At 41.3% G+C, this 27,555-nt stretch overlaps 1 protein-coding gene across 1 annotated transcript; it reads left to right on the top strand.

The window, feature by feature from the left end:
* PON3 (paraoxonase 3) lies at positions 1–27,555 on the top strand. Its single transcript, XM_043872410.1, has 9 exons — positions 1–157; positions 1,584–1,654; positions 8,189–8,244; positions 14,023–14,188; positions 18,565–18,691; positions 22,622–22,822; positions 24,403–24,484; positions 24,724–24,852; positions 27,301–27,555. Exons 1-9 carry the CDS (start codon positions 84–86, stop codon positions 27,457–27,459), a joined length of 1,065 nt encoding a protein of 354 aa, XP_043728345.1. The 5' UTR covers positions 1–83; the 3' UTR covers positions 27,460–27,555.

Here is a 27,555-nt window from a genome sequence, read left to right as displayed (position 1 = left end):
CACCACTTGAGGGCGGGACCTGCGCTGCCGCAGCCCCTCCCGAGTGCTCTGCGCGCACTGGGCGCCCCTGGACCCCGGAGACCATGGGGAAGCTGGTGGCACTTATCCTGCTGGGCGCCGGCCTGGCCCTAGTCTGGGAGAGATTATTGACACTTAGGTGAGTTGGCATCTTGAAAGTCCTGGGCTTTTTCTCTTTTTCCAAGTTAGGTTAAGGGCTGCCCCGGGCCGCCTTCCGAGCGGGTAAGAATGAGCTGTTTGGGGACCCCGTCTTTTCAATCCCACGTAACAAACCATCCCTTGAGAAGCTCTGATGTGGAAAGTGAGCTGATTTCTTGCCTTTCCCAAGATCGTGAGGCAGAAGCGCCCCGATTTATTTTCTGAAAGTTATGCAACTTCCCCAGGTCACCCTCAGCATTCCACCCACCCTTGAACAAACTAATTCTGTTGGAAGCGCTGGTCTTGGGGGAGGGAGCCAGGTTACCCTGGATGTTTTTGGCTGACTCAGAGGCTGTCCAAGGCAAGTTCAACCTTGAGGGGTACCGGGTTACCAGATTAAAGGAGCTAGCAGGACAGCAGAGAAATGAACTGAAACCTGCAAAGGGAGATTGGCATTGTCTCTGTATTTGACTTGACCTTTTGAAGTGGAAGATCTAGTGGTGATAGCCATTCCAGAAATATCTCAGGAGAATACTGGGCTAGCAAGAAGAAATGTTTGTCAGATGATGACATGTGTTCCCGAATAGATGTTAGTCTCTACTTGCTTTCAATCCTCTTTGGGTTGTTTTTATTTATTTCTCTAAATAGAAGTTGGTCTTCTCAGAGGTTCACATCTATTGGCAGAATCTGTTGAGGAGCATGGTGCCTTTTGATAATGCATTCTAGTTCAGCTCGAAAGAGTTTATTGTTACATTTGCTCCCAGTGCACGCAAGTGAGAAAATCATAAAAAATAATGATAATTATAAAGCCAATCTAAAGAGCATTTTTTTTTAAAGTCACGGTAAGATAAGTATAGAATCTTCCTGAATACAATTTAATAAAAATGTAAAATTATTCCTGGTGTTTAGAAGAATGTTTCACTGTGGAATCAAAAACACTATTCAAAAATAACTTGGCCAATTGTTTAAAATATGGTCAGTTTAACGGACTCATGAACTTGCAAAGTAAATGAGCATACAATTTTAAAAATAATAAAGCAAAAGCTACAGAGTTTAGCTATTAGGAGACCCTGTTGAATTTGAGGAAGGCAGTTCGGGACAAGGATCAAAAGGCAAGACTGTAAGGGGTTAAGGGAAAAAAAGTGCAGATTTATAATAGATGATACTTGATCACATTAGATAATAGTCTTTTGTGCATTTAAATTAATAATACTTATATACTATTAAATAAAAAATATATGCATGATACCCAGAGTATGTCCACATTATATAAGTAAATGTAAATAAAAGGAGATGCCTACTTATTTGTGATATCATCCATAAATGATGAGAAAGAGAGTTAATTAATTTGAAGGTGGTTAAAGGCTGTGGTTAGACATTGATTTTGGATGTTGTGCACTGACCTCCCGTGTTTTTATCTTCTACAGAGAAAGAATGAATGCATATCGAGAAGTAGAGTCAGTAGAACCCCAGAACTGCCGCCTTATTGAGGGAATTGGTATGTATGTGACAGAACAATTTCCTGGTCACCATCCCCCTGACTGAAGCTGCTCATTTAATTCACTACTCCTCCTTAAACCCTCCTACTGAGGCTTCAGCCTCATCAATTTTACACAAGCTATCTGATTCCACGTCTCCAAGGGGTGTCCTTAACGTCAAAATCTATGGCTTTTTCTCGGTCCTCTTACTGACATCTCTCCATCATTTGAAATATGTTGTTGATTACTCTTTGGCTGGCCCCTCGCTGGACTCTGCTCCTGTCCACCCTGTGACATTTCATTTCCTTCTCTTTTTCTGTTGCCTCACTTTTTTTTTTTTCTTCTCCCTTCTCCTTGATGATCCTCCTAGCTTCCAGTGCCACTGCCTTCAAAATTTATCTGCTAGTACTAAGAGAAATGTGACTAAGCCCTTATTCTCAAGAACCTTCCAATCAATTGAGATTTTTTTTTAATTAATTGAAAATCCATAGTTGAATCCCTGATCTCTCAAACTGCAGGCCTTTTTTCCTGTTTGAAATCTACTTTGCCTTTCTGTCATTTCCTCTCTCACACCCCCACCCATAATCAGCTCTTCTTCCAGACTTCTCTTAAGCTTGGTACCTGCATTCTCAAAGAGATTCAGTTCAAAATTTAGGAAACTGGAACTTCCCTAGCAGTCCACTGGGTAAGATGTTGCCTTCCGATGCAGGAGATACGGATTCCATCCTTGGTCAGGGAGCTGAGATCTCACATGCCTTGAGGCCAAAACACCAAAACATGAAGCAGAAGCAGTGTTGTAACAAATTCAATTAAGACTTTAAAAATATTTTTAAAAAAAGTGAAGGAGCCATTTATTTCCCCCTCACCCCTCACTGTTTCACGTGAGACCTATTGGCCTCTCCTGGGCCCCCACACAGAGCTGATCTCATTTACTCCTTACTGCTTCAACTGCTTGTTCTGGCTCTGAGCCTTTCACTCTCCCTGATGATACTACTAGGAAAAAAAAAAAAATCTAGCCAGATGCTGTTCTAGGAATGTATTCTTTCATTTTCTCACCTTTGCTCATGAAATTACCTCCAATGGTTTCTTCATTGCTGCTTGCTGAAATCAGCTGGAAATCCCTCTTCTACCCCTGAACTCTCATAGCACTCTGAAACTCCCATTCACTTGAGACACCTACCACATGCTTTATTTTAGAGCCAGCAGTGTCTTTCTCTCACAACCAGATTGTAAACCTCCTAGGGTCAAGGACTGTGAATTATTTCAGGACAACAGTGTAGCTTATTGCGATATAAATGATCTCCAAGATAAGTTACTAATACATACATACATACATACATATATACACACACACACACACACATATATATATATATATAAAAGAGCCCTTTTGATTTTGGTTTTCTGTCTTTATTTCCCCCCTCAATTTCTAAAACAAATAGAGAAATAGCCTGTCCCTTGTGCTCCCTGGTCTTAGATGAGGTATGTACTGCGAGCTAGAAAGCAGAAGGAACTGAAGACAAACCATTTCCTGACTTTGAAATTTAAAAACCTGGGCTCCTTCAAGGGATTCTGATGGAGACGGAAGGGGAATATGTGGTTGTTGTTTTTAAGTAACAGGGTGTGTGTGTGTGTGTGTAAGGGGAATATGTGGTTGTTGTTTTTAAGTAACAGGGTGTGTGTGTGTGTATGTGTGGGTGTGTGTGTGTGTGTGTGTGCGCTGTGTCAGAGCATGAGCAAAGGGGTGTGTGTGTGGGGGTGTGTGTGTGTGTGTGTGTGTATGCTGTGTCAGAGCATGAGCAAAGGGGTGTGTGTGTGGGTGTGTGTGTGTGTGTGTGTGCGTGCGTGCGTGCAGTATGTATAACTGGCAAAATTTTCTAAATTAAAGGGACCACATGAGCTTGGCAATGAATATTTCAGTGGTGACTAGTGTAGAATAAAGGCCATATGGACTTCCCCAAATACTCAGCTTCGTTTTAAAATCCCCGAAGCTATTTGCACAACCCTGGCAGAGAGACCCAATAATGACTCAGGCTGAACTTCCTACCAGTTTAGTGCAATGTGGGTTCAGGGTCAGATTTAATTTGATTTAAAAAATAAGGAAATGTAATCAATCATTTGTTTACTGTCTTGTGGAGCAATATTCATATTAATTATAAATATATGTCTCTCAAAAGAGTCTGCCAATTAATTTAGACAGTAATTAGAGCATTGTTCAACCATTGTTAGAGTCTAGCCCAACTCTCAGATTGTATGATTCAGATAGACTTGAGAAGTTAAAACTAGAGCAGAAGAGGCCTCCTTGGCGGCTCAGTGGTAAAGAACCCACCTGCCACTGCAGGCGACACGGCTCCTGTCCCTGATCCAGGACGATCCCACATGGTGCAGAGCCACCGAGCCTGTGCAAGTCCCGAGGCCCGCGTGCCCCGGAGCCCGTGTCTGCGCCGCTTCACAGAGAGCCGCTGCCGTGAGAAGCCTGTGCCCTGCGGCAGGAGATCAGTCCCTGCGCTCCACAACTAGAGAAAACCCACGCAGCGATGAAGACCCAGCCCAGCCGGACATAAATACAATTACTTCAAAAAACTAAAGCAGGAGAAAAAAAGGCATGCACATCTCAGGCCTATTGGCTTATGTACGGTCTACATGTACAGAACTGAGCAAGTGAGAATGATCATGGGTCATCTGTCAATAGGACAATACTGCTATATATCTAAAAATAATAATACTACCTTATCAAAGGCCTAGTGTCCATGAGGTTTCTGCTGAGTCCTCTGGAAACACTTTACATCATCCTCACAAACACCCCGTAAGGTGGGTGCTGCCATCTGTCTTTGGAGATTAGGAAGCTGACACCCAGAAGAATGAAGTTCCCTGCCCAGTAGTCCAGAACTAGAAGGTGACAGGTCTAGATTAAGAGGCAGGGTGGTTTTCTTCTATGCCTTTGTACTCTCTGCTGTGTAACACTGCCTTTCTTATCTACTGACAGCACATTTTTATTACGGGGTTTCAGGGAAGTATGGTGGCAGCAGAAAACAGAAAATCTGAGATGCAAAAAAGTGAAATATTAAAAGATAGAGCTGACCAAGACAAGGCAAGCTGGATATTTAAATAAAGCTCACTAATGAGATGATACTCGTAAGACCCTCCTCTTTGAGAGTGAAAAGCTTCGTGAAAGCATGGGAAACCAAAGGATTGAAGGCAGAGTGTAGTAGGCAGTAACAGCTGGGGAAAATTTCTGATTTGTGTTTTCTTCAAGACCTAGACTTTCTGATTAATTTTATTGGTCGAGGGCTTCCGTGGTGGCTCAGATGGTAAAGAGTCTGCCTGCGATGCAGGAGACCTGGGTTCAATCCCTGGGTCAGGAAGATCCCCTGGAGAAGGGAGTGGCTACCCACTCCAGTATTCTTGCCTGGAGAATTCCATGGACATGGAATACATGTGTGGACAGCAGAGCCTGGTGGGCTATAGCCTATGGGGTTGCAAAGAGTTGAACACAACGAAAACTTCCACTTTATTGGCAGAACAAACTTTTCCTCTTTTTGTTCTCCTTCTTCATTATTTTCTATTTAGTTCTTTATTTTGGCCACACTGCGTGGCATGTGGGAGCTTAGTTCCCCTACCGGGGATCGAACCCAAGCCCCCTGCATTGGAAGAATGGGGTCATAACCACTGGACCACCAGGGAAGTCCCATTCCGTCCCCAGTATTCTTTCTAGGAAGAAAGCTTAAAAAGTGAAATAATTCTAACCCCCCAGAAATCATACCTCAAAGATCTTTTTTATATTAAATTCATCTTTTTCCCAAGGCTTTGAGGCTCAAAGATTGGCTTAACTGGGAAGTTATTTGGCTAATCAAAGTTGCCCTTGAAATAGGAACAGCTTTATTAGCTTGCCCTTGGCTGAATTACCAAGTAGACAGACAGCCATTGTATGTGAAGTCTTCCTATCTTCCTCTCCTTCCCTTTCCCCTCCTGTAGCTTCCCATGTCTCCAAGATATGTTTCTACTCCATGGTAGGTTCCATTTGTTTTCTTAGCTTGCTGTTTTCTTCCCTCAAAGATGTGAAATGATAATATTAATTGATAGTAATGTTTTGGCATGACTTTTTCTCAAGATGTCTGTAGAGAACAATCGGAGGCCAGAGAAATGAGGTTATGCCAAACAATAGGGTTGACAGATTAAAAGGCAGGAGATACCCATTTGTAAAACTGGTTTTAGACTTAGCAGTGGGGTTTTAATGTTATCTGTGCACAGGGTAATGAGTACGCGGAGAGGACTCAGGGGAGGGTGTCCCAGAGGCACTTACTCCACAGGAGCCACTGTTGCTAAGATGCACTGGGCCATCATGAAGATGCAGTGCAGGTCGGGGAGGGGGATAAAGGAGGGTCAGGAATAATGCACAATCAGCTACTAATTCTTTTCCACATCTGAGTGCAAAGCACCAGCTTCCCTGTGCTGTGGACAGAGCAAGTAAAAAAAAAAAAAAAACCAGCATAGCATCTCTGGAAAATGCCCACCCATGCTGCAGGTGAATTACTGAAGCAGGTTAGTGCTATCATGGGAGATGTGTGAAATGGTGTTTGGAAGATAAAAAGACTAAACCAGAGATTATACAACTCAGGACATCTTCTATTCAGAAATGAACACTCACGTGTCAATATTGTAACCTCAAACAAGACAAAGTTCAAAAAACTAAAGCAGTCTCTCCTTTTTAGTCAGTCAACCAGCTTGTTGCTGAAAGCTTTTATAGTGAAAAGGCAGGTGTTATATTGGGTACAAGGATATGGTACTGAATAAAACCGGGTCCTTGATCCAAGCAAGCTGCAGCCCAAGTGTGGAGGTAGTGACCATATTACTGACAGGTGACCATTAGTACACAAATTGGATGTTGGAGCCAAGAGAGGTTGAAAAGGCTGAGGGGACAGCATCCAAGTCATCTCTAAGGGCCTGTGATACTCAGCCAAGTGGAGGTGAGAGTGGGTGTGGAAAACATGTGTTGCCAAGAAGCAGATAACAGCATATGCTAAGGTATGCAGGTGAACAAGCCTGGCACACCTCGGGAACTGCTGACAGAAGGGCTGCAGCACACCTGGAACGCATAGTGAAGGGTGGGAGCCGCGAGAATTGAGATCGGAGCCAAGAGGTATAGAATTGGGGGTCTAGGTCAAGGAGTTTGAGAATTTTACTGCCAGCCGTACTGGACCTTTTGAAGGTTTTAAGCAGGGGCATTACAAGGTCAAGTTTGCGATTTAAAAAGAATGGTGGTAGGGGAGCAAAGTGGACCTACTAGGAAGCTATTACAGAAATCCAGGAGGGAGTTCCAGAGCTTGAAAGACCAGATGGTTTTAGAGAGTAAGGGAAAGGAAGACATCAAGAATAACTCCAAGGTTCCTACTTTGGGTACTGGGGGATGGAAATGTCATCCACTGAAATTGAAATATACAAAATGGAGCAGATTTAAGAGGGAAATTTCCAGATCATTTTGATACATGTTGAATATCAGAAATGAAAAGGCCTGATAGAAATGTCCTATATACGGGACACCTGGTTTGATCCCTGGGTTGGGAAGATCCTCTGGAGAAGGGAACAGCTACCCACTCCAGTATTCTGGCCTAGAGAATTCCATGGACTATATGGTCCACGGAGTTGCAAAGAGTCAGTCACAGCAGAGTGACTTTCACTATACATGTACATACAGGTGAATACAGAGGTCTGGAAGTTGGCAGAAAGTTTTGGGATTTAGAGATTGGAGAGTTAAGAGTATGTGGGTGGAAGCTGACGCCTTGGGACTAGAGTAAATGGGTGCTCTGCCATGAGAAAGAGCCAAGTGTGGGTAAAGGCTGGTGAGTATTCCCATCCAGGAGAGGGGCAGAAGGGGACTAGAGCAAAAGGAAGCCCAGAAGTGGCGTTTAGACGAAAAAAGAGATAGAAAAAGGTCTGTTCACAAACTAACCCATCCAGGGGGTTCCCTGATGGCTCCGTGGGAAAGAATCCACCTGCTGATGCAGGAGACACGGGTTCGATCCCTGATCCGGGAAGATCTCACATGCTGCAGAGCAACTAAACCCGTGAGCCACAGCCATTGAGCCTGTGCCCCAGAGCCCATGCTCTGTCAGAAGAGAAGCCACAGCAGGGAGAAGTCCATGCCCCGCAACTAGACAGCAGCCCCCACTCACCACAACTGGAGAAAAGCCCATGCAGCAATGAAGACCCGGCACAGCCAAAAACAAACCAGAAAACCTGACGATTAAAAAAAAACACACATTAATAAATGTATTTTAAAAACTAACCCACCCATATTCACATCATTTTAAAACTGTTTTATTCAATTTGCTGGGTTCTCCCCAAGTCTATTTTACTCCACGGAGGGCAGGGCATGCGTGCCCAGTCGTCTCTGACTCTTTGCAACCCCATGGACTGCAGCCCGCCAGGCTCCTCTGTCCAGGGGACTCTCCAGGCAAGAGTAAAGGGATGTTCTGTGTGTGAAATTACTTTTTAAGCCACCATTCATGCATCTTTCTGACCCTCAGCTTTTTTTTTTTTTTTTTTTTTTACAGAAAATGGCTCTGAAGATATTGACATCCTTCCTAGTGGGCTGGCTTTTATCTCCAATGTGAGTATTTCCCATGTTCCTCAGATGCGCAAGTTAATAGCTATATGGACAGAACATTAGTGTCGCCAACTCAAGTGTCGCCAACACAAGTGTCCCACTTATGTGTAAACTAGTCAACTAAAAGCACCAAAATGGGATTCCAGAGGCTAACTGAGGCAAGACAGACATGCCCAGGCTTGCCTACCCCATGGTGGGCAGCTCCCTGTGGGCAATTATATACCCAGGGGAGTACTGATAAGTGTATATTGAATTCCATTCACTTCCTAGACGAGGCTCCAGATTTGCTCTGCAGCTATCCATCCTCACCATTGCCCTACTGGCTGAGCCTCAGCTTCTGGAAGTCATCTTCTTACTAATCGGTATTCATCTCATCATGCCTGCCTGAGTTTGGAACTCAGTAAATGTTTGCAGAGTGAATGTTAGCCACGTTACTCCATTCATAACCCTGAGCATTTCCATCTTGGGTTCCTCTTTCAAAGAGGAGTAGGGGAAAATCTGCATTTTATTTCCAGTACCACCTTCACAGGTTTGGGATGATTAGGAAGCTATGCAAAGGACTGAACTTTGACAAATTAAAATGTTATATTGCAAAAACATTGAAAATTATCATATACTTAGTTAAATCAGTTACAATTTGGAGTGGGACTTAGGATTTTGAAAAAAGTAGATATTAATTACATTTCCAATGTGAATTCTGATTGCTGGAATTGCATGTTCTAATATTCCATTTGGGCCAATAAAATACTAATAAAATACTATCAAATAACACATTTAAAAAATCTATGTCTTTTTGGCCAAAAGCAGTGGGGGGGAGGGGCATAAAATATTCCTTAATGGTCCCAATTTATAGATTCTTCAGTATAGTCAGGGTCTATAGTCAATATGCATTTTAAATTGCTCCTGGTGGTGGTGTATGTTAGGGTAGGTGGGTGGGAAGGATTTTATTTCTTTAGTTTTCCTCCAAAAACTACAGCTGTCTAGAAAAGCTTTTTCCTTGTTGACTTAAATTACCTACTGTCAATTCAGATTTTCAATGTGATGCCCAACAGACTGTTAAAAACAATTATTTTATGGCTAGGAGATGTGTAGTTCCTACTGTATGTTTCTTTCCTATTAATATTTTTACTAGTGCTAAGTGTACTGAATTCTTGTTATGCAGCAAGTAGAGATTTTCATCACAATTCTATGAGAAACGTTAGCTCTTTCTGCAAAATAACAAACAACTCATTCTTATAGGATAAGGATAATGTTCTTTGCTTATTTTTAATCTTGCTGTACTGCAATAAATTCAAGTCCTTGTTCTTCTTGGTTACCTCCTGCTGCCCTTTCCTGCCATCCTAGAACATGTTTGGAAGCTGCTGATTTAGGGATTAATTCCGTGTGATAGATATTTTTAGTCTATTTAGAGGTGCCAAGCAGGCTATTTGCTTCCTTACCTTGGGACTTGACTTGTTCTTTGCCAGCAAGATTACTCCCTTCCTCACACGTGTTGGCATCCAACTCCTAGTTCCCTATGAGGGCTCACTGTAGTGGAGCTTTAATCCCTCAGGAATATCCCTAACACTCTCTCTTCTGGGCAAGGTGGCCCTTCTATGACCCCACGGTTTCCCTGTGGTGAGGGTCTTAGATGCCTCCCCATATCTGATGGGCCCTTTTGAGACTAGGACCTCGGCGTGTCTGCCGCCATGCACACCTGACAGAGTATCTGGCGCGCACAGGCGCCTGACTGCTTACTGAACACGTGTCCTGGTGAACGCGGGCCGTGCAGGAGTTCAGTGCTTGTCCACACGTTCCTGGAGTCTGTGGGTGGAAATAAGATGCCTGCACACCCAGGTGATTTTTGCCTTTTTCAGGGGTGAACAGTATCTAAATAATTGCAAACATTTGCCAAGATTCTTACCTAACTGCTTTAAACAGAAAACCAAGCATGTGTAAAGAGTTTCATTTGCCGTGACACTTAATGTGGGCCATGTTTGTTTGCCATGCCCCACCCTTATTCCCCAGTCAGATCATTTCCACTTCCAGAGCACCTGATCCTTCTGCCAGCTGGCAGTGACCTTACATTCCTCCAAGCTCCCACCAGACTTGCTGTGGGGCTCTGCCCTGAGCAGCGTTCTTAAGCAATAGAATATTCTCTACTGTCAAACCTCTCATTATGGTGTGGCAGAAAGTTGTACATCACTGTGCAACTAATGATCTGAGTGACTTAGGCATTTCACTTCTCTGGGCTTAATTTTCCTTACGTGAAAAGAGACGATCTACCTCAAGTGAAAATGGGAAGAACTGGGTGTCTCTGATGTCCTTCCCCCAATGTCACCATTATTTGTGCCATGGGACTTACTGACAAATTGACTCTGAAGGAAGGAAAGGATAGATTTGGAGTCTCAATTGTATGGCCTGATATTGGAGAAAACAGTGATTCCCTTAGCAGAGAGTAGATATAAATGAGAGCAAGGATTTGAGGTGAGACGATTTTGGTTTTGATCATTTGATTTTGAGCTGCCCTTATGAAGAAGCTGGGATGCAGGCTAGGGCTCCATAGAGAGGTTCCAGGGAACTGTGCATGTTTGATAATTACTGATATAGAAGAAATACCTGAAACCTTATGAATGAGCTCTGCAAGGGAAGAGTGCAGAATGAGAAGGGAGGGATGGATGAGAACAGGAGGGAAGGGCAGGAAAAGAAGCAGTAATTCTATCTGGAAATTCTACTTTTGATTTTTTGATAAGAAATAAAACTTCTACCATAGTGTCAAATGCCACAGAGATACAGATAAGGAAATATAGAAGGATTATTAAATAGGACATTTTGGAGGCCGTTGATATGACCTTTATAGAGGTATTTCTACAAACTGGTAGAATATGAGTTGGAGCAATTCAAACCAAGGCACCAAGGTCAAGTGATGTTTGTAAGAAATTTGACAGTGAAGGAAGGTGAGAAAAATGCCTGTTTGAAATAGTAAAGTTGGAAAATATTTGTTTCAGGGAAAGAGCAATGAGCAATTTTTCAGGTAAAAGAAGGGGACATTGGTGAAGAATGAGTGGTGAATTCTAAAGACAGGCCCTAGAGAACAGGGAATTAACTAAGAACAGAAGGATATTCTTTCCTTAGAAAGGAGGGAGAAAGGATGAGAACTGATAAAACTGAAGAATAAACTGAGGTAGAAAGGAGGAAATCAGGAAATTCATGTTGAATGGCATGGGTTTTTTTTCAGTGAAAAAGGAGGTAAAGTCATCCACTGAGAATACAGAAAGATGGTGTGGTCTATGGAAGATAATGAAATAAATCCAGAATAGATACTTAGAGATACACAGTAGTTTACATATTAGAATAAACACAAATATTGATAAAGAATATTAAATGTCTGGTTGAGGCTGAGATGATAACTTCATAGTGTTTTTCAACCTGATTTTAGACTGCTACCGCTGCTGCTAAGTCGTTTCAGTCGTGTCCGACTCTGAGCGACCCCATAGACGGCAGCCCACCAGGCTCCCGTCCCTGGGATTCTCCAGGCAAGAACACTGGAGTGGGTTGCCATTTCCTTCTCCAATGCATGAAAGTGGAAAGTGAAAGTGAATTCCCTCAGTGGTGTCCAACTCTTAGCGACCCATGGACTGCAGTCTACCAGGCTCCTCCATCCATGGGATTTTCCAGGCAAGAGCCCTATATAAAAGCTAGAACAGGGCAAAGAGACTTGATAGAGAACTTGATAAGGAAGCACTGAGCAAAGAGTGAGTCTTCCTTAGAAGAAAGGCTCTTAAACTGATAATGGCAAGATTCGAGGTCTGGAAGCAGAAGTGCATAGCTCAGGGCTGTTAAAAGACACTTGCTCTTTGGAAGAAAATCTATGACAAACCTAGACAGTGTATTAAAAAGCAGAGACATCACTTTGCCAACAAAGGTGTGCATAGTCAAAGCTATGGTTTTTCCAGTAGTCATGTATGGATGTGAGAGTCGGACCATAAAGAAGGCTGAGCACCAAAGAATTGATGCTTTTGAACTGTGGTGGTAGAGAAGATTCTTGAGAGTCCCTTGGACTGCAAGGAGATCCAACCAGTCCATCCTAAAGGAAATCAACCCTGAATATTCACTGAAAGAACTGATGCTGAGCTGAAGCTCCAATACTTTGGCCACCTGCTGAGAAGAGCTGACTCAGTGGAAAAGACCCTGATGCTGGGAAAGATTAAGGGCAGGAGGAGAAGGGCATGACAGAAGATGAGACAATTATATGACATCATCGACTCAATGAACATGAGTTTGAGCAAAGTCCTGGAGACAGCAAAGGACAGGGAAGCCTGGCCTGCTGCAGTCCATGAGGTTGCAAAGAGTCGGACACGACTTAGCAACTGAACAACAACAACAGGGGCATACTGATCTGTCCTCTACGTGTGGTGACTTAAGGAGGATGAATGATAGAGGGAATAGCCCTTCTACCGAAGGGCTTCAGTGACTGGTATTATCTGAGGAAAGCCAGGTTTCCCATAAGATTTAAGCATAGAAGGACTATTCTAAGAAAGGTTTGAAGATATACAGGCAGAGTTATTTGCTGCAGTCCATGGGGTCACAAAGAGTCAGACACAACTGAGTGACTCAACAACAAAAAATTTGGAACTGAAGTCCTACTCTCCTAGAGGTCAGGGGGTGGGGCAATGGAAGGGCCAAGAATAGTATGAGTAAGAGTGTGTGTGTGTGTGTGTGTGTGTGTGTGTGTGTGTAAGAGAGGGAGGGAGGAAGGGGAGAGAGAGTGCAAGGGAGAAGTTAAGAGTAGAAAGAAAGAGAAGGAAATAATTTAAACTGGGTATAAGTAGACATGAGTGTACAAGAAAATATACAAGGTTGTAGATGTTTACATACATCAGAGTGATAGAGGAAGGATACAAGGAGGAAGTAGGCTGAGTTTTATAATTAGTATAGAATAAACCAATCCTAAGTTTTGACACTGTGACCTGGGATGCAGGAAAGGTCCAATACATTCAGGACACCTATTATTGGTTGATAAACACCTTGTCCTTCCAGTAGAAACAGCCACTGTACAAGTTACTGGAGTAAACGTTTTACAGTATTTGGAGAAAAGGATTCACATTCAAATCTTTGGACCAATCTGTAGGAACCAAACAGGTCAGAAATAGTCAACTCAATGAAACTGGTTCTCCTATTAGTTCTTAGCTGATCCTACTCTTCGTCATCCCACCCTACACTGTTATATTATGTAATGACAAACAGAAAAGGCCCTGATGCTGGGAAAGGTTGAGGGCAGGAGAAGAAGGGGACGACAGAGGATAAGATGGTTGGATGGCATCACTGACTCAATGGACATGGGTTTGGGTGGACTCCAGGAGTTGGTGATGGACACGGAGGCCTGGTGTGCTGCGGCTCATGGGGTTGCAGAGTCGGACACGACTGAGCGACTGAACTGAACTGAACTGAGGGTGGGAGCAGTGTAATGAAACCATACACCCTAGGACTAGAAAGAGCCTTAGTAATTAAGTATTTTAACTTCCACATTTTATAAATGAGTAACCTGTAGCTTAGGCAGGCCAAGGGACTCAAACAAAGTAATTCAGCTTAGTCTCTTGTATTATGCTCTTTGGCTTAACCTCCTCTCTATATATTAAAAACTGAAAATAGGTTCTTCCCATATTCTCATTCCCAACGGCTTGGATGATACTGGTAATCCTTCAGATCAGATAATGGCAACACCAGACAGTGTAAAAAAAATCCCAGAAATCTATAAAAGAAATTTAGAGCTTTGAACATTTTTGTTTCTGTTTCTTAAAGGGATTAAAATATCCAGGCATGCCAGACCTTGCACCAGATGAGCCAGGACGAATCTTCTTGATGGATTTAAATGAGCAAAACCCAAGGGTCCAGGAATTAAACATCAGTGATGGTTTTGATAGAGCATCCTTTAATCCACATGGAATGAGTACTTTCATTGACAAAGGTAAAGCCTGAATGCTGAAGAATAAGGGGGAAATGAGGGAAATACAAACCACTCATCCTCAAACTAGCCAGCATGTATGTCAAAGGAGGGAAGATGCTATTTTACCATAAAGGTATATATTTGTGAGATAATAAATGTATATCAGAACATTTTTTTAATTGCATGAAAGAGAGGAAGACTAGATTGTGGTCACACCCTCTTTCTCTTATTCCCTTTTCATCTCACCATCAAAACCAGCCTGAATGTTGTTCTCAGAAATCTAACATATAAACTAAAGGCCCTTTGAAAATAATCATGTGACATTATGCTGCTGCTAAGTCACGTCAGTCGTGTCTGACTCTGTGCAACCCCAGAGACAGCAGCCCACCAGGCTCCCCCGTCCCTGGGATTCTCCAGGCAAGAACACTGGAGTGGGTTGCCATTTCCTTCTCCAATGCGTGAAAGTAAAAAGTGAAAGTGAAGATGTGACATTATAAAACAACATAAAAGAAAACAATGGACGAATTAGACATGATCAAAATTAAAATCTTCAAAAGATACAAGCAATATACCACAGGTAACTCTGTTCAAGGTTGTATGGCAGCCTGGATGGGATGGAGTTTGGTGGATAATGGATACATGTATGTGTGTGGCTGAGTCCATTTGCTGTTCACTTGAAACTATCACAACACTGTTAATTGGCTATGCTTTAAGATAAAACAAAAAGTTTATTAAAAAATAATAAAATACCAAAGTGGTTTACCAGGTGATACACTTCTATTAAGATGAGCTAAATAAATACAGGAAAAAACACCACCAAGAAAGTGAAAAACAACCTAATGAGTCAGAGGAAAAGATATGCAAATCAGGCATTTGATGAGGCTTATATCCAGAATATATGAGTAATTTTTACATCTCAAACAAAAAGACAAATAACCTGATTAAATAATAGACAAAGATCTTAGCAGATCCTTCCAAAGAGATATACAAATGGTCAATAAACATATGAAAAGATACTCAGTATCCTTAGTCATTAGGGAAATGCAAATCAAAACCATAATGAGTCCACTTTATAACCACAGAGCAGCTACAATAAAAAAAGACAGACAATAACAAGCATTGGCAAAGATGTAAGGAAGCTGACATCCTCACACTTTGCTGGTGGCATTGGGTGCAATCACGGGTGAAATCATTTTAGCAGTTGCCCAAAATGTTAAATCTAGAATTGCCACATGATGCAGAAACTAGTCCTTGGCACATACCCAAGAGAAATGAAAACATAGGTTCATACAAAAACTTACACACACATTGTCATAGCAGCATTACTCCTAACATGCGAAAGGTGAAAATAATCCAAATTCCCATGAAATGATGAATGCATAACCAAAAGGTGGTATGTTTATACAATGGAATATTATTTGGCAATAAAAATAAATGAAGTACTGATGAACCCTGTAAGCATTACCCTAAGTGAAAGAATTCAGTCACTAAATGCCACATGCTGTTTGATTCCATTTATATTAAATGTCCAGAACAGGTACATTTACAGAGACAAAAAGTAGATTCATCGTTGGCAGGGACTCAGGACAGTGGGGAATGGGGGTGACAGCCAGTGGGTATGGGGTTTCTGTGGGGGGTGATGAAAATATTCTGGAACTAGATAGTGGCTCTGGCTGGACAACTCTGTGAATACAGTACAAACACTAAACTGTACATTTTCAAAGTGTGAGTTTAAAGGCAAGTGAATTATATCTCAAAAAAGCTGTCACAGAAAACAGAGCATAGTTATGAATACACTGTATTACATATGCTTTAAAATAATAGTATTTTTCTTTATAGTGTATAACTCCAGACTAACAATTTGTAAATATTTGTGGGTCTATGGATCATGTAACATATAAGAAGAATGAAACCTCTCTAGTAGTAATGACATGAAAAGGAGGAGAAATGGAAGTGTTGCAAATCAAAATTTTTCAATGAATGGTGTTTTAATTCTTCCAAATACATACTGGAGTTACAATGCATTGTTAAATATAAATTTGCCAGAGTAATTTCAATGAACAAAAAATTATTAATAATTATTTCAGTCCACTTATCCAATCGATCTGTTTCATCCCTTTCATCTGAACCAACAGAGACTTGCTAATTTTTAAATAAATGGGTAACTTTTAAATAGCTCAAAGCTTTTCTGTTGTTCAGTCACTTAGTCCTGTCCAACTGTTTGCGACCCCATGGACGGCAGCACCCCAGGCTTTCCTGTCCTTTACCATCTCCCGAAGCTTGCTCAAACTCATGTCCATTGAGTCAGTGATGCCATCCAACCGTCTCATCCTCTGTCGCCCCCGTCTCCTCTTGCCTTCAATCTTTCTGAGCATCAGGGTCTTTTACTAAGTTAAATATTCCCCTGAAATCTGTAATAATATATGACATGTATTTGCTTAGTTAGCAAGCTCTTCTTTAAAAGATAATTGTACCTAACAGTTTTATATTGTTCTTCAGTTCATAAAGTCCTTTCATATATAATTTATTCCTCAAAATAAAACACTGGGCCCAACCTTGACTCTTCCCCTCTCCCTGCCTCATTCAGTCAACTAGTTACAATGTTCTGTCCAATTCACCCCTCACAGAACTCTCCAAACCACTTACCTCTCCCTATCCTCACTGCACCATCCCAGTCCTGGTCCCAAGCATGTCTTTCCTAGATTCTGTAGTGGCCCCTGATGGCGCCTGCCCTCTTGTATCACTTCAAATCATTTTTATAAGCAAGTAGTTATTTTCTGTGCAAATGTGGTCATGTCACTCCCTTCTGAAAATTCACCATCACTCTCAGAAGAGACAGTGTTTTTTCTTTTTTCTTTTTCTTTTTTAAGATAGGACCATTTACTGATTAATCCTCAGGCATATAAGCAGGTTTTCAGAAGTTGAGTGTATTATTATTAACATCTTATTTTGTTAGTGACCTCCCTTAATTATGTATTTAATTCACAAGGCCAAAACATTATACATAAATTGGCATGAATGAGAAGATAGAGAACAAAAGTCTTCTCACCAGATATCTCTTAAATGAAAAAAGGTCTTAAGAAGGGGGTAAAGCCAGGGCAGCACATATATTTTTCATGCTGTGACCAGCAAGAGTGTCTTGTTGAAGGGCCACGTGGGGACTAAATCCTATTCATGTTCTGTCTGTCGAGTCCCTGGAATAGAGTTGGGTCAGACCAAAAGAAAGGTTCTTCTGTGAGGGAGCACTTTTCCTTAATTCAGATAAAGCTGCCTGTGTGTTTCAGGGGCCCTGAGGATAAGCCCCACATCTCAGGGCTCCAGCTTCCAGCTTGCTCCACTGCATAACTGGAAACCCCAAGAAGGGAACTGAGGAGATGAATGTAGATCCAGTCCTGAGTGGAAGCACGGGCCCAGGTTTTTTCAAACTCTGGAGCTCATCTGATTTAGAGCTCCTGGTAAGTTAGAAAAGACTACTCTGGTAAGCCAGAGTGCTGCCCCTAATCTGGGTCACATCACAGCAGTTCATATTCCAGTATGAGAACAGACAGGTGAAAATTCCTGAGGCTAGTTAGAACCTAGAATTGGCTAATCTATCTTCTCCTACTAACTTCTCTGGTGGCGCAGATGGTAAAGCATCTGCCTGCAATGCGGGAGGCCCGGGTTCAGTCCCTGGGTTGGGAAGATCTCCTGGAGAAGGAAATGGCAACCCACTCCAGTATTCTTGCCTGGAAAATCCCATAGATGGAGGAGCCTGGTAGGCTACAGCCCATGGGGTCACAAAGAGTCAGACACGACTTAGTGACTTCACAATTAATTATCTTCTCCTACATTCCTATTTACATTTCACATCCGTTGGGTTCACAAATAAATACCGTTTCTGCAACCTCAGGTAGGGTGACTTGTGTTAGGAGTTCATTCTGTAACTGGGAGGTGTTGAATATGCTTACTTAGGCCTGACACCTCTTGAATGTGTGTTGCAATGTAGGCAGTTCTCACAGAAGAGAATTCTTGGGAAAGCTTCACTTGCTTGTACCCACTTCTGTTTGTTGAAAGGCCACCTTGGGAAACCACATCTATGTTTAATCACCATGGTAGTTCTGCATCTTCCTGTTAGAGAGGGTGTGCAGGTGTGGCTGAAGGGAGCATTGCAGAAATATCTGGGCTTGGCTTTGCCACTGTGTGGTGGTAAAATTGCTCGTAAATCATTAACCTTCTGAGTGTCAGTTTTTTCAATAAAATGGGATTCTGGCATTTGTTTGACTTACATCAGATGGGTTGTGGGGATCAGATACAAGATGTGTAAGAAAGATCCCTGGACATAATCAAGTTCTATGCTATGTCTATAACAGTTGAAATAGTAGCCAACTTCTTGGAAATTATGCCTTTTCTCTATTTAGACCAAACTGTGTATCTTTATGTTGTGAACCATCCCCACATGGACTCCACCGTGGAGATATTTAAATTTGAGGAACAACAACGTTCTTTGGTATACCTGAAAACTATAAAACACGAACTTCTCAAAAGGTATGGGATTATTTTGCACTTCTATTTATTCTGCGCCTCTGCTGTATGCTTTCTTAGTTCAGCAGGCTGTCTTAAACTTTTGTTTTGAAGCTTTTTTCCCTAAAGCTTTCTAAAGGTTCCCATGGTGACACTGCCCAGCACCTCCCTAGAAACTGCTGTGTTTGGTATTGAATGTCTGCAACCTTCGGAAAGCATTTTAGTCCTATAAAGCTGCTCAGTTAAGATTCCCAAGTTCTAATTCCATCCTCGGTAACGCAACAGTGCAGTGCCTGCTACTGGGCTCTTTAGACAACCATACCCTCTAGCTGTCCTAGGAGGTGGCAATCTGAAAGCCACACCCACTGGGCGTTATAACCAGCCTCCAGAAGGACCATTCCTTTGTTGAACCAAAGTTTTAAAGTAGAATTTGAAGGGGAAAAAAAAAAAAAGGCCTGTAGGCACATATACAAGTTCACACTTATCTAGTGTTGACTATGTGCCAGGCTTTCTGCCGAAAGGGGAACCTGATCCACCCCTTCTCACAACTGCCTTTAGTGACAGGCAGGGGTAAACAGACTTAGAGCAGTTTGGGGCCAAGTTACGTAACTTGTAAGTGGCTGAACTAGGTGTAAACTTTAACGCCTCTGAACTCAAAGCTGGGCTCTTATTCACTGTGGTGAACATCTTTGAGAAAAATTCTAAGTGTTTTTTATGGCCTAGGTTGCCTGTTCCGAGACTGTAATGAACTATGAAGAATCTTTTATAAAACAGACTCAGCACTGAGACTGGTTCTAAAACAGTAGAGGTTCATCTTCGCATCAGGTAGAAGAGTAGGGAAAGCAAAGGAACCAAGCTCATCTTTTCTCCTTTGCTCTCTTTCTCAATGACATATTTTAATTTCTCCAAACAGAATTAGGGGATAACAAAAGCAGAGGGGAGGACGTAAGAGAACGTAATGTTGTTGACTTTTCCCACGATGCGTCGTGCTGGGTTCTGAGGCATGGTGGGGACTAGGACTGCCACACGGTAAATGAGAAACTGTGGACCCACCACTTAACCTGTGCTTCAGTGTTCTTCAGCAAAATGGGGGTTCTCTCACAGGCCTGATGACCTACCTGGTCACCTCATGGGAAGCTCCTCAGCATAGCCTGAGGGAAAACTTGAGACACAAGTCCTTTATTAGGACTTGTGCAGCCCAGGATGCAAAAGTCAGAGACCAACCTGAGGCAGGGGAAGGGGAGTGTCATAGGTTGAACTGTGTCCCTTCAAAAATATAAAAGTGAAATTTTAACCCCCCTCCCATACATCAAAACATGACCTTATTTGGAAACAGGATGTTTGTAGATGTAATTAGTTAAGATGAGGCTGTATTACAGCCCACATTTAATCCAATATGATGGATGTCCTTATAAGAAGACAGACAGCAAATGAGACAACAAATCTGTGCCTCTTGATGAAAGTGAAAGAGGAGAGTGAAAAAGTTGGCTTAAAACTCAACATTCAGAAAACTAAGATCATGGCATCTGGTCCCATCATTTCATGGCAAATAGATGGGGAAACAATGGAAACAGTGACAGACTTTATTTTTCTGGGCTCCAGTATCACTGCAGATGGTGACTGCAGCCATGAAATTAAAAGATGCTTACTCCTTGGAAGAAAAGCTATGACTAACCTAGACAGCATATTAAAAAGCAGAGACATTACTTTGCCAACAAAGGTCCATCTAGTCAAAGCTATGGTTTTTCCAGTTATCATTTAGGGATGTGAGAGTTGGACTATAAAGACAGCTGAGCACTGAAGAATTGATGCTTTTGAACTGTGGTGTTGGAAAGGACTCTTGAGAGTTCCTTGGACTGCAAGATCCAACCAGTCCATCCTAAAGGAGATCAGTCCTGAATACTCACTGGAAGGACTGATGCTGAAGCTGAAACTTCAATACTTTGGCCACCTGATGCGAAGAACTGACTCACTGGAAAAGACCCTGATGCTAGGAAAGATTGAAGGCGGGAGAAGAAGGGGACGACAGAGGATGAGATGGCTGGATGACATCACCAACTCAATGGACATGAGTTTGAGTAAACTCTGGGAATTGGTGATGGACAGGGAGGCCTGGCGTGCTGCAGTCCATGGGGTTGCAAAGAGTTGGACATGACTGAGCAACTAAACTGAACTGTACTGATACAGGAGAGAGTCTATAGTAAATATATTTGTCAAGCCAGCCACTAAGTGTACAGTTAAGTGTAACTGACTACTTAAAATCAGTAATTAGCCTCCAACTAATAAAAAAATAAAAAAAATAAAAAATAAAACAAAATCATGGTATTGCCCTCCAATAAGCAACATAAGCATCATTTCAAGACAGTCTAGTCAAGATAAGAGAGGAAGAGGAATTTATCCACCAGCCCCATCTTTTAGCAGTCAAAGGTTTACTTCAAGGGGTATTAATTCCTGCACATAGCTCCTTATGCATGTGCAAGGCAAATCTGGTGATATCCTGTGCTTTCATATCAATCTGGAAGCCTGGAAGTAGGAGTAAAAGGCCCATAACAGACATGGGCAAGGCACTAGAAGGGTGCACTGTGGAATTCTGTCAGGTCCTATGCAGAGCTGGGTGAGACAGTGCCAGCTGGAACAGAGCAGGTGGGCTTGGAGGACTTTGAGGAGTGCCCTGATAAACACAATGACAAGGCATTTCAAGAGGTGGAACAAAGTGCTACAGGACATATTATGAGGGAGTTTAACTTAATCTGTGGTGTTGGGCAATACCTCTTGGAAGAAGGATTGTGTAAACTGAGACCTAAAGCCCAAGAAACTTGGGAAAATCATTATACACCAAAACCTCAAAGTATCTCCTGATTCATCCAAATTTTTCTTTCCTAAATTAAGTCTAAACTCCTATGGGTGTAACTGAATCACTTTGTTATACACCTGCAACTAACATCATTGTTAACTGAGTATACTCCAATATAAAATAAAAATTTAAAAATTCATGTATACCACTAGAAAGGGTGGCACATTAAACTTATTGACAATATTGTGTATTTTACAAAGTTGCTGCATAAAGGAGCTTCACACACACACACAAAGTTCAATTTTTTTCCTGCATTTTTTTCCAAGTCATCTCATTTTTTCTTTTCCAAAATGGAACTGACTTTGTTTTTATTGGCTTTTGTTGTAAGAGTAAGACTTGCTTCATTTAAATTTTGTAATGGTACTGAAGAACATAAATAAGAAATGAATAACACTCATAATCCCACCTATGCAGAGAAAATATAAAGGTCAGGCTGATCTGGGTCTTGGTGCAATAACAGAAAAGAAAAACCCTAACTCTTTCACAGCTCAAACCCATGAAGTTGTTTTGTTTTCTCACTCATGCTGTATGTCCACTGTAGATTGGGGAAGTCAGCTGTATGGTGTCCTCATGTAGTACCCTAAGAGAGGACCACACTTTATCAGAAAAGTTGCTGGTTACTGTGGGAGAGTGAGGGAACCATTCTGGCTCTCAAAGCCTCCCATCTAGAAAGCTAATATATCATTTCATTTTCATTGGCCAGAGCAAGTCACACAGCTGTGCCTAACTCCAAGGGCATGGAGAAGCCTAATTCAAAAAAGAAGAGAACCAGAACTACTGGTGAATTGCACTATGACCACCACAGATAACTACTATTAACATTCACAAGTTAACAGATTTAGATTTGGGGTTTATCTGTAAACTTATCTATTTTTGCTGACTTCTATGGAAGGGAAGAGTGAGCAAATAACAAGTGGCTAAAAGAAAACCCATCAGGGCAATGAAAAACCATGTACTCTTCGTGGAATTCTTTAATCCAGACTAGTTCTTGTATAATTCTTCAAGCTGATCAATTTATTGGTCTTTGAGATTTCATGATTTTAACTAGTCCGTGGTTTGTTAGTTTTCCCTCTCTCTGTCTCTCTCTTTTTTCATTTTAGTGTGAATGATATTGTGGTTCTCGGACCAGAACAGTTCTATGCCACCAGAGACCGCTATTTTACCAACTTCTTCTTGGCACTATTAGAGTTGGTCATGGATCTTCGCTGGACTCATGTGCTTTTCTACAGCCCAAGAGAGGTTAAAGTGGTGGCCAGAGGATTTAGTTCTGCCAATGGAATTACAATCTCACTAGACAAGAAGTAAGCTCTTTTTTGAATTTTCAACCCTTTACCCTTGATGTTCTTGTGGACTCCATCCCTGAAGAAGTGGTTACATCTTGAGGCTTAAGTACTCAATAGATGTGTGCAGGGATCCGGTGTGGCAAGGGTTCACACTTAATGTGTGATCTTAAGCCACCCTTAAAGTCATTGCCCTTGTGCACATAAGGCTCCCTCAACAAAATGAAGGATTTGGACCAATGGATATGAGGTCCTTGTTTCAAATTCTTTTTTTTTTAAAGAGGAAAAGGGATATATGTTTTCTTGTTTAACAAAATGAATTAAATATATAAAGCTTCAGCTCAAATTGGATATAAAATTACAGAGGTCTGGGGCCATGGGTTGTGGGGTGATGGATGCCTGGTCCCGAGGTGGGTATCAGCATGGCCACAAGGCCAGGTGGGTCTTGGGCTCCAGGAGAGAACAAGTCCCTGTGGCCCAGCCTTCTTTTCATCATTATTAATATTATTATCTTAATTTCTTAAATTTCAAGGGCCCTGTCTTTCTGGCCATGGGAGGCTAGGTGAGACAGGAGGTGGCTGGGATGGGAGGCATCCCCAGCCTGCCCCATGTCAGGGCAGTACCTAGGACTGCTCTGCCCTACCTCCTGGTCTGGGTACTGGTGGACTCCTGGACACCTAGGACAGGTGGTAGCAAAAATAGCCTGGGCAGGGACATAGGCAGGCAGGCACAGTTTGTTCCAAATTCCTGTTTGACTAAAAAGAATAAATGCATAGTACTTCTATTCTTTATGAGGTCAGAAGGACTTTAACCCACTTATACTAAGTTCAGTTACCCAAAAGTTCATTTTAGACAGGGAGGCACAACTTAGACTGGGCATTGTATTCTTTATGAGGTCAGAAGGACTTTATCCACTTAGATACTAAGTTCAGTTACCCAAAAGTTCACTTTAGACAGGGAGGCCCAACTTAGACTGGGCATTGTGATTGTATAAGTGGCAGACTTCCTTTCATACTACAGCAGACTTTTCCATGAGAAAATGCTATTTTATGGAGTATAAAATTTTATGAGAGACATTCTTTTAAAGTGTTTTAAAATGGAAGGTTATTTAAAAAGAAGAGTACCATGAATATTAAATGTAATGGTAAGACAGTAAGTAGAGATGATCCCTGTGGAAAACAAGTCTAAGTATTCCTCCTCTTTTTAAAAATGATTGTGATTGAGTTTCATGATCATCTGCTACATCTTTTCAAGCACTAGTTTCAAGCACTAGAAGTATAGAATCTATTGGCCTTATAAGAGATCCACTTACCTCCATTCAATTTAAAGAATAAAGTGTGACTCTTTTAACTAATGAGACTGAGCCTGTATGGCATTTGGAAACACCAATTCCATTGCTTTTGGTCAAATTTCATATTCAAAGCTTATTAAACTACTTCAAAACATTAAACATATTACCCCATTATCTTTCACTGTGGTTCAGCAAGGTATTGCATGTGCACGTTGAGTTATTGTGAATTTGTATACCTCTTTTCCAAAATAAGAGTTAGTGTCATCTTTCATTATTACTTGCTCAAATGTAAATGTTGTTTACTTCAAAGGTATATCTATGTAGCTGATGTATCAGATAAGAACATTCATGTTATGAAAATACAAGACAACTGGGATTTAACTCAACTCAAGGTAACAGCACCCTGGTTTCGCACACAACATGTTCCATTAGCTTCCAAGCCTGACCTGGGAATGCACTTCTTGAATGAAGGAAGTGAGGCTATTTGAGGAGAATGATGGTGACACCACGTTTGCACTTAGAAAATTCAGTGGCAAAATTATCAATTTGGGGAGCCAGAAGGAGCTGGGAGGAGGGAGGTGGGAGCGGTGAAAGTCAGAACAATGTTTCACTGCTTCCTCTTTGTTGGAAGGTAATACAGTTGGACACCTTACTGGATAACTTAACTGTTGATCCTGACACGGGAGATATTTTGGCAGGATGCCATCCTAATGCTATCAAGCTGCTGATGTATAACACCGAGGATCCTCCAGGGTCAGAAGTAAGTTCTTAGACTTACCTGAACTGCAGGGGAAAGCTGCAAGAACAAATAATGTGTGGAGGTGACTTGGGAGAATTTAGCAGGTCATATGTGATGTTCCAGAACTGAACAAATTCTGCATATGTAAAGAGTAAGATTTGGGACAGGATGGGGAGATACAGCCCATTAACCCTTTCCAGTCACCTGGTACCAGCTAACCATCAGTGCTAAACAACATATCCCATCCATGCAAAGGCTATACTTGTTATTGGAAAACATGGATACCAGTCCATGGCCCAGGGGACTGGGGAACCCTGGTTTAAATGACTGTAATCTCAAAACAAAATTAGATTTTGCCAACAGTTCCATTATATATGAGAGTGCTGAAGAATGTCTCATTTTAAAGATGTTATTTTAAATCTCTTCTAAAATAATATCATACACCATTGAATTTTATATGGCATTAAAAACAACAGCATGAAGTATTGCAATTTCTACAGCATTATGCTTAAGAATAAAAAAAATCTCTAGTGAGTTTAAATATAGATATAAATTCTTGGCACACATACTATGAGAGATTTATTCTCAAAAATTTATTGAGCACTTATAATGCAGTAGACTTTGTTCTCATACTTAGAATATATATCAGAAAATAAAGCATACCAAGATCCATACTGTTAGGGAGGGAGACACTCAATGAACAATAAGCATAAGAAATAAGTAAATTATATATTAATAGTAAGTTTGAAGTTGGCAAGTTCTATGGAAGAAAAAGCATAGCAGTAAAAGGGATCAGGCCTGCTGTGAACAGAGAGACAGCAGGTCTTAGTAAATACAGAGACCAAGACAGACCTCACCGAAAAGGTAAGATTCTAACAAAGATATGATGTTTGAATCTAGGTTTGGGGTGTTGGGAAATTGAGCCTCAAACACCACCCTGGTAATTGGTCCAGTGGGTAAAGAACATACTGCTTCCAAAATCACTATTCTTCAGTTTAGTTTTTTTTTTAATTTGTTTCTTGAGATTTCCTGGCAATCCACTGGTTAAGATTCTGTGCTTCCAATGCAGGGGCTCACATTTGATCCCTGGTTGATGAACTAAGATCCCACATGCTGTGCAGTACAGTGAAAATAAATAAATAAAAACTTAAAACCTTTTTTTCTTCTATTAGCAAATTAGTCACAACTTTTATTTTTTATTTTTTGGTCACACCGCATAGCTTGTGGGATCTTAGTTCTCAGACCAGAGACTGAACCCATGCCCTCGGTGAAATTGTGAAGTCCTAACCACTGGATCTCCGGGGAATTCCCTAGTCACAGCTTCTTGACAAAAAACATAACAATCAAAAAAAAAAAAAAAAAACCCAAAACATCAAAAAATATATAAAGTACAGTCTGAAACTAGAGCCTAAAGAATCTGACCCTGAGCTAGCAAGCTACCCTAGCCTCAGATGTGTGCCTCACAAAGTGATACATATAGCTTCTCTACAAATGCCCAACAATAAAGTCTGCTTTAAAAGAACAAAAGAAAATATGATCCATAGAATGATTTGAAAATTTCTTAGACTCTTTTTTGTGTCTCCATTTTCAAGTTTAATCATTTGTTTATTTTAGGTAAGACTTCTTTCTTCACAATCTCTGACACCCTTTATTTTTGGTTGAGGCTAATGTTTACAACATGAGTTCCATCTTGAGTATTTCCATGTAACAAACCTGAGATAAAGTTGTAGGATCTTCCTTAAGATAGGAACTTAGAAAAAAAAAAAAACAAAAAAAAACTCTACTAAACTCTGTTTTAATAAGAGATGTAGATATAGACTCATGAACTCCTAATTGGTTTTCTTTAATTCACATCATGTCCTAATTTGAGTGAACTTCATCCAAACTATTTGGAAACCTGAGCACTTATATATTTACTGATTAGCAAACTAAAGAGTGTTAATCTTGCAGATCAAAAATAGGATTAGGCAGTTGTGTCAGACTGAATTCCAGAATATGCATTCTTTGCGCTTGCTTCCCTAAGTGGGGGCTGCAGCTGTGAAGACTACCATCCACTGGTTCTGGGGTGGCTTGGCTGGCTAACTCGCTGCCCCTTCATTATTGTGCTCCACGTTTACCTCCCCATGCTGTATGCCCAGTGAAAGGCAAGACCCATTCTACAGAAGGAAGACTGCACACACTCAATTAGATAAGAGCATTCATGGTTCTTACCTGTCTCTATAGAGATGCCTGAACTATCAAAACTGTGAAAACCATCTGTTGAGGAATTTGGCTGATGTGAGATTACTAGCCCACTTGATTAGAAACATTAATAATTTCATCAGAATAAGAAAAAAAAAAGGCTGAAGATGCACAGATTTTAACTTACTGATTTCTGAGAATTGTACAAGTCCTGGAGTGTTTGGGAAGGAAAATGTCTCTGACAGCTGTTTGTTCTTATATCTACTAATGAACGTTCTTTCTTGACAGGTACTTCGCATCCGGAATGCTTTGTCTAAGAAGCCCGTGATAAGCACCATGTACGCCAACAATGGCTCAGTACTTCAGGGTAGCTCTGTGGCCTCTGCGTACGGGGGGAAGCTTCTCATAGGCACTGTATTTCACAAAGCCCTGTACTGTGAGCTCTAGACTCCAGACATCCCCCAAAGTCTACACGTTTGGTAAAAGTAAACCCCTAATTATATGATTAGTGGAACTCGAAGTAAATGACAAACACCAATAAAA

Source organism: Cervus elaphus, chromosome 18 (genome assembly GCF_910594005.1).
Source record: "Cervus elaphus chromosome 18, mCerEla1.1, whole genome shotgun sequence".
In the NCBI taxonomy this organism is placed as follows: domain Eukaryota; kingdom Metazoa; phylum Chordata; class Mammalia; order Artiodactyla; family Cervidae; genus Cervus; species Cervus elaphus.
Note: the sequence above shows the minus strand (reverse complement) of the source record. Positions and strands in the feature narration are given on the sequence as shown.